Below are 8,489 nucleotides of genomic sequence, written 5' to 3'. Positions count from 1 at the left end.
TGCTAGCGATCCTATCACATTGCCGGTCATATCCCATCAAAACGGTTGCATCCTAATCTCTCTCTCTCTTCCCCCCTCCCCTGCCCCTGTGCCACAGAAATGAGCTTAAAAGATATTTTCTTCTTAGGTGAAACTCCCTTTTTAAAATGTCCTAATGCTTTCTAAAATCAGATTTCTGCTTTGGGGTTGTGTGTGTGTGGGGGTGAGGTAGTTGTATAACCTTTGCTGTTAAATAGCATTACTAAATAAAACCTTCCCGGTGATCCATAAAGAACTGTTCTTACTGGGGCTAATGGATTTATCACTCAAGGAAAAGGGAAAATGTTAGGCTTACATTTGGTGCTGCTACATACTGTAGCTTCTTACTAATAGTTTTTTTTTTAATTTGCCCAGTTCTCACCTTGCGTGGCTTGATTTAGCTTGGATTAATTATTCAAATATAACCAGCAATGCAGAAAAATGTGACTCAGAGGCCCTTGTAATAGGGAGGCATCTGCGAGAAGCTTCAGTCATTTCAGATGGTAAAGTGATAGAAGAACGTCAAATGCCCCATCATTTATTTATTGAGGTAAAAATCGCTAGCAATTTTAAGGAAGGAGGATATCAACCTTCAACACGTTGTTAATCCATCCAGGTGTTTTTTTTTATTCCCTAGTTAGACAATCAGAAGATTTGAGCTCAAAACTGATTCTCACTCATTCACTCTTGGGGCTAAAACCATCATATTTAGAAATACTAGCATTCTTCCAATGTTTGAGGGGCCGTCACAGTGAAGAGGGGGTTGATCTAGTCTCCAAAACATCTGAGGATGGGACAAGAAGTAATGGGTGGAAGCTTATCACAGAGAGATCCAACCTAGAACTAAGGAGAAATTTCCTGAAAGTGAGAACAATTAACCAATGGCACAGCTTGCCTCCAGAAGTTGTGGGTGGTCCATCACTGAAGGTTTTCAAGAAGAGAGTGGACAACCATTTGTCCAGAATAGCATAGGCTCTCCTGCTTGAGTATAGGATTGGATTAAAAAAACACCAAGATGCTTCCAACTCTGTTATTCTGTATTCCGTCTTTATTGCTGACATCTATAACTGCATTTATCTATCCAAAGTCACCTATATCCAGATCCCTTGATTGATCTTGAAAGCACTAAGGAGGGACCAACCTGATTAACTCTTGGTTGGAAGACTGCCAAAAATTGGTTGGGTTCCACATAGACCAGAAAATCTGGAAGAAAGCAAGTGACAAACAATTTCTGTATAGCTGGCAAGAAAACTGCACTTTTGGGGTTGAATTTAACTCAAAGGAAACCTTACATTTCATTTTGGGATCCAAACAGGCAACCCTTTTATCAGTGTTTCAATATCTCTTTTACAGGTTGAATGTAGGTAAAACAGACTCTCCATTCTGTACCAAACCTATAAATGTTTCATGATGGTATGCTTTTTCAGAACTTCCTACAAATATAGAAATGGGAGCTATGTTCTCTCAGCATGGTGGACAGTATGAAATTGCTCCTTTCTTACAATTGGGCAGACCTCACATCGAAAAAGGAATTTCCCTGGATATGCCAGTTTCAGGGAAAGAATTCTAGTCTGCACCACACACGATGCTCAAAGATTACAGGTTGAAAGGAGTCAGATTACCACTGAAGACAATTGGATTTGGGTCTCCTTATATATTTATTCAAAGAGATGGGAGTAACAACAAGGATTCAGTGCACGTGCAAAGCCCACTTTTGAAATCAGAGTGAGGGAGTTACCAACTTCGCATGAATAAAATGTGCTTTGAGGTCAAGAGTGTCTTACTAGCATGCCTTATAGGGTGGGAGATTTCTCTGCTGAGAATAAGAGGAACACACACAAACAATGTTGACTCATTCATCTCCTTATTTGTCATATTTTTTCAGAAAAAAAAATCTTTTCCAGATGTGTTAGAAACCCCGTCATCCACAATTTATTCTGAATACACCAGTTTCATCCATTCTGGAAGGTGTCAGTCTGGGCAGAGTAAATATTTATGACCAACTGGTCCTTCTAGAACTTTCAGCTAACCCTCTCCAGCAGATCTTCTTCCAAGGAATACATTTTCTAAAAGTACACAATTAAAAAAAAATGCCAGCAATGCCCAATCTACATCCTTGCAATAAAAATTCTAACGCAACCATCACCCCTGCATTGCAGGGTTTACTTCTTACGAATGTTGACGCTTGTCACTTGAGCAGTGCTAGATAATTTGTACAGCTTTATCCATTTCATTTTTTCTTTTGTGCTGTGAATGGAATGAATGTTAATTAATTGTTTACATTAAATTTACAGAGCTTGTAGGGAAGAGCATAATTTTGCTTTGGATACTGGCATCATAATTTTCATAGGGATGGAGATACAGTAGAGGCTGACAGATACTCTAGACTAGATGGATGGGTAGATTGAGATAGATGGATAGATAGATAGATAGATAGATAGATAGATAGATAGATAGATAGATAGATAGATAGATAGATAGATAGATAGATAGATAGATGTTATTTTCACAGGAAAAGAGCTTTATAACGTTCCAAATATAGCATCTGGCTGGCAGGAGGCTAGACCATGAGATAAGATCACCCACATGGGGTTGTTCTCCAGGGAATTCTGGGATGTGACATTTAGTGAGGAGCAAGGGGGATGTTTCCCAGGAATCCCCAATATCAACACCAGATGGCTTTCTGCTCAGTTGTTGGTCTTCCTTGGATGCTGTCGGATCTCAAGCTGGAAAGGCTCTTGATTTGCTTTTGCAAATGTTCTAAAATGCTCAGGATGCTTCAGGGACCATACAAATAAATACATGGGTCAAAACTGCCAATTCTGCTTCTATTGAACCAGATAGTTCATTGGGCATGGCATATCCCTAAAAAACCTCGCCATTGGTACCTCATCTTTCTTTAGTTGGGTGCAACAAGGGAGTCCCTATGAGCAAGAAACATATTTTGCTTCTGAATTATATGACTTTTCCCAAAGACGACAATATTAAGTTCATTGCTCTTCATGCCCTGAACACCATCAGGAAGGAAATTGTTATAGTGCATCTTATTGTAAGTGATGGAAATCCTTCAGCTAAAAGAGTGGGTTAATGAAAAGGAATGAGCTAATGTCTCTTCATGGTTCTTGTTTTAAGATAGGGCCATATTTTCACTGCTGTTAGAATGCCTTTGAGTTGTTTAAGAAGGTTCAGTGAGTTGTGCATTTTAGCCTGGATAGATATAGAGAGATGTTGTAGGAGAAAGAATGGCCGAACCATTCTGGGGGTGGAGCGAAAAGAGGGATTAGCCTAGAATCCCTATATAGCCACCAGCAAACTAAACCCAACCCCTCTTGAGTGCCATTAACTCTGATCTAATTCTAACCAGGTGCCAACCATTAGTTGAGAAGATTCATGTACAGAGGCTTTTAGCAATAGATCAGTTTAACTGAATCTTCAACTATAGACCTGATCTTTCACGCCTGACAGATATAGACAGATAGAGATAGAGATCGGTAGAAATTATTTTCATAGGAAGATAAGAGTTTGGGGTGTCTATAACAATTGGAAGGGACCTTAGAGATCTTCTGGTCCAACCTCTGCTCAAGCAGGAAACCATTTCAGACAAATGGCTATCCAGTGTTGGAGTACCCACAACTCCAGGAGGCAAGTCGTTCCACTGACAATTATTCTAACTCTAAGGAAATTTCTCCTTCTTTCTACGTTAGACCTTTCTTTGATAGGCTTCCACCTGTTACTTCTTGTCCTGCCTTCAGATGCTTTGGAGAACAAGTTCACCCACTTTTCTCTGTGGCAGCCCCTCAAATATTGGAAGACTGCTGTCATGTCGCTCCTAGTCTTTCTTTTCATTAAACTGGTATACAATAAAACTGCAGGATACTAACTGACATGGTTCCGAAAGAAATAACTTTTCAAAGAACTTTGAGGCTTAATTACCTTAAAGAATCCTTTAATGGGTTACATAATCCAGCATGAACAAAGGAAAGCCAAAGACTGAAACACCCCCCCATCCTAGCTCTCGCGACAAGCACAACTCCCTCCCTCCTTTCACAGTCATCAATCATATGCTCCAATTAAACAGAGGTGTGAATCTTCCTCCTGTCTCATCTCTGTTATTACAGACTGCTGTTGCTTTGACCTTGGCTGTGCTATGCTAAGATAATGTTGTTATTCACAGGCATTCCTCCCCCCTCATATGGCCCGCAATGCCTGCTTTTGCTCTTGAAGCAATATGTAGGCTAAATAAGATATGTTTGCTTCTTCACATATGTCAAGCAATAACATCCAATGTTAGCAGACTTGACACTAACATTATTTTGGCTTTTTCCCTGCTCCTTTTCTGCCTCCAGGGTGAATGTTCCCCAAAATGCTACTACATCTTCATCATAGAGACCATCTGCGTAGCCTGGTTCTCGCTGGAGTTTTGCCTTCGGTTTATTCAAGCAAAGAGCAAATGTCAGTTTTTCAAAGGGCCCTTGAACGTTATCGACTTCCTGGCCATTTCTCCTTACTACGTCTCCCTCATCATGCTGGATGACGAAGTTTCGGAGAACGACCACCGTCCCAGCGGGAGTTCGTATCTTGAGAAAGTGGGTTTGGTACTACGGGTCTTAAGGGCGCTGAGGATACTGTACGTCATGCGCCTGGCGAGGCATTCTTTGGGCTTGCAAACCTTAGGTCTCACCATGCAGAGGTGTGCTCGTGAATTTGGCCTCCTGATCCTCTTCCTGTGCGTGGCCATCACGCTGTTTTCTCCCCTGGTCTACCTTGCAGAGAACGAATCGGACAAGGTCTTGGAGTTTACCAGCATCCCGGCCTCCTATTGGTGGGCTATCATTTCCATGACTACGGTGGGGTATGGGGACATGGTCCCAAGGAGCATTCCAGGCCAGATGGTGGCTCTCAGTAGCATCCTGAGTGGGATTCTCATTATGGCCTTTCCAGCTACCTCCATTTTCCATACCTTCTCCCATTCCTACGCAGAACTGAGGAAACGGCACAAGCGATTGCATGCCCAACTCACGAGAATAAGAAGTGCCAACACAATCAGTGAAAGAGATACCTTCAACGAGAGCGAAAGCTTTGCTTCGGACGAAAGCGAGTACCCCATCAAGTACATTTTCAAGGGATAAGGCTCTCCTTTGCCACAGAATGTGGACTTCAAAACCGCCACCACCACCACCACCGGGCTTCCCAAAGATGATAGGTAGTCTCCAGCTCTTTCAACCCACCCTTCCAACCAGCAGCTTATGCTCAGGTGCAACCACAGATGCTTGAGTGAGACCAGGCAGAAATAGACAAGATTACCATCCAAAGGGTAGAATGGAAACTATCAAAGGCTGTTGCTGTCTTCAACATCTAAGAGAAATCTGGCTCTTTGGGCCTACCAAGTTGTGGTCCTCAGAGAGCCTTCTGCAAACTGGGAATTTTTGGAGGGTAGGATTGGGTGTCCCATCGCCTCCATTTGACTGGTTAGATAGATGATAGAAGTTTTAGTCCCAGGAAAAACTCTGCACTAAACTGTCACGAAATATTCCTAAGCTTGGTTAGATTTAGCTTGGGTTAATTTGTTTGTGATGCAGTGATGTGCAGATTCAGCCCATTTAGAATCTAGTATATATCAGATGCCTCTTAGACAAGGCATAAACCAAAAGATGAAGAAATAGCCCTCCTAATCATCTTAGTTTTTATATTGTCCACTTGTCTCGCCTTCTCTTCTATCCTCTTCCTCTTTCTCTCCTCTCCTCTATTTTTCATCTCCCTCCTCTTCTCCTTCTCCTTCTCCTTTTCTCCTCTCCCCTTCTCTCCTCTCCTTCTCTTCTCTTCTCTTCTCTTCTCTTCTCTTCTCTCTCCTCGTTTCTCTTCTCTTCCCCCGTTTCTCCTTCCCTTCCTTTCCCCCCTCCCTATCACTGCAGACAGCAAATGTTTTTTTGCAACCCTTTTCTTCCCAAAGGAGCTATACCTGGCTTTGAGTAGTGTGAAGCCCCCAAAGTAGGGCAACCAGGATAAAAATCACCAGAGAGGCAACATTTTAAACAATGAATCAAACAATGGGGAATTTGAACAAATGAAACATCGGTTTTAAATTAAATGTAATGTCTTTTTTTTCCCAAGTCATCAGACTCTGTAAAAGCTTTCAAATTAATAGGATGCCTCCCTTCCCCCACACCGAAAGAAGAAGAAAAACTTAGGGCAATCTGAGGTCTGCTTGAAAATGCTGGAGAACATTTTCAAGTTATAGAAGACAGTGAAGTTTTTAAAATTTCTTCTAGAGCCAGCAGAGTTTTATAAACTTTAAAACTATGGCTACTCCATCTGAAACTGGCTTCTTTCAGTCTACATACACATACCTATAGTCATAATAGAAATATGTCCGGGCAACATTTTGGAAGGCCTAGAAATTGGCCTATTTATTTATTTACTCATATATCACATTTATGAGATGAGAGACAGTTTTGTGTAGTGGTTATGGTGTAGTGGTTATGGTGCTGGTCCAGAAACCAGGAGATGGTGAGTTCTAATCCCACTTTAGGCATGAAAGCCAGCTGGATTTGGGCCAATCACCAGGAGACTGTGAGTTCTAGTCCTACTTTAGTCATGAAAACTGACTGGGTGACTTTGGGCCAGTCACCAGGTGACAGAGAGTTCTAGTCCCACTTTAGGCATGAAAGCCAGCTGGGTGACTTCGGGCTAATCACCAGGAGACTTTGAGTTCTAGTTCCACCTTAGGCCTGAAAGCTGGCTGGGTAACTTTGAGCCAGTCCCTCTTTCTCAGCCCAAGCCACCTCACAAAACTGTTATTGTGGGGAAAGTAGGCAGAGGAAGGCAGATTGAGATATGTTCACCACCTCGAGTTACTTATAAAGTAATATAGGGGGGAATAAAAATCCTAATAAAAATTAAATCTAGAAACCATCCAGCTCCCTCCTAGAGCTGCCCAGCTCTTGACTCTGTTGTGCTAGCTGGCACTGGATCCCATCGCCAGCCGAGTTGTTGGGTGCCCATGAGTCCTTTCCCACCCAACCGAAGGTCAACAGGATAGTAATATCTGGCAGCTCAAGGCTGCATTTTCTGCCAGCATTTCCATCAGGGAGATTAAAGTAATGGCAATCTGGACTGCAGCTACCCCCCCATCCCACTCCCTCTTTCCCTCCCTCCTCTCAGAAGAATAATTTGGGGTTCCAACTCGAACCGGGGCTGTGCAAGAATAAATAAAATGAGATCCAGACAGCTGTGAGAAAAGAAGAACTATTTATCCCTAAAAGCAAAACAGTTTGCCTTAGGCACAGGGGTAGGCAACCTTGGCTCTTTTATGACTCGTGGACTTCAACTCCCAGAATTCTTGAGCCAGATGGCTCAGCTTGGAAACCTCTCCCTTTCCCGTCAGCATGGCTAACTCAGGAATTCTGGGAGTTGAAGTCCACAAGTCATAAAAGAGCCAAGGTTGCCTACCCCTGCCTTAGGGGTACCTCTGAGAAATGGGGTACAGCTGCAGATTTATATAGGGGGAGCCTATATAGTGTCTACGTGCTGATTTTAGGGGGACAATTGAAGTGTGTGTGTGTGTGTGTGTGTACGTATGTATGCTTGTGACCAGGCAATTCTGCTGGGAGACTTAATTTAACTAACTCTGTGTTTGCAGACCTTACCCCTTGTGGAGTAGATCTGGGTAACATATTTGGGGGGGTTTGAGGACGTTTGCTAATTTTAGTTGAGTAACTAAGTTTCAGCTTGACTGTCCATTATCTAGCGGAGACACTGATTCTCCGACCATTTTGGATTCTGTTAATGTTTTAAGGGCAGATGGAAACAGTACACAGAATAAAATATGTTTGGATATAAAACTTCTCATGCTCTCTCCCTCCCAGTTTGGACCAAATAAGAAAGGGCAGCAAACAGCAGAGGGTTTTTCCAGAGTCCTTCGAGCTTCAAGACCCCTTTAGTGCTGTCTGTGACTTCAAAGTAGAGGAATGGCTGAAATTTTCTTGGCTACTTGTATCACATCTCCGAGCGCCAAAAGTCTCTTGATCCTGCATCTTCCTATCTCCTAATGTCCCAAATGGAAAAAAACTTTCCCGATGCTTTTTAATCCTCCTCCAACTGTTTGATCTGTAGCTGTATGAGGTTTGCACAATAAATAACTGGCTTTAGCACCTTCTCCCTCCGAGAGAGACTCAGAAAGAGGGAATGCAGCCAGCGCTCTTTGAATGTTGCTCTTAACTTACAGAGGTAAGAAACAAATAATAATAAAAACATGAGCAAGAGAGAGACTGCAGTGTATTATTTCAAGTATAATATTAACGACGTACAACATAAGGATGGGGAGAGGAGTTGGGAAACGTTTCGATTAGCGCTATTTGTAAGTACCTAGAAACGGTTACATGATTGGAACTTGGGCTATTTGAAGCCACAGACCTACAGAAAATAGATTAATAGTTTCATCTATTAATCTAGAGATCAGGGGTAGGCAACTT

At 42.3% G+C, this 8,489-nt stretch overlaps 1 protein-coding gene across 1 annotated transcript in view; it reads left to right on the top strand.

Moving 5' to 3' along the window:
• KCNG4 (potassium voltage-gated channel modifier subfamily G member 4) overlaps positions 1-5,147 on the top strand; it is a 7,977-nt gene extending 2,830 nt beyond the window's left edge. The window contains exon 2 of the mRNA XM_015810468.1: positions 4,365-5,147. Within this exon, the coding sequence (XP_015665954.1) occupies positions 4,365-5,147 (783 nt within the window). The remainder of the gene's footprint in view (positions 1-4,364) is intronic.
• Positions 5,148-8,489: the final 3,342 nt, after the last annotated feature.

Source organism: Protobothrops mucrosquamatus, unplaced genomic scaffold, assembly GCF_001527695.2.
Source record: "Protobothrops mucrosquamatus isolate PMUCROS unplaced genomic scaffold, P.Mucros_1.0 scaffold_38, whole genome shotgun sequence".
NCBI lineage: Eukaryota > Metazoa > Chordata > Lepidosauria > Squamata > Viperidae > Protobothrops > Protobothrops mucrosquamatus.
Note: the sequence above shows the minus strand (reverse complement) of the source record. Positions and strands in the feature narration are given on the sequence as shown.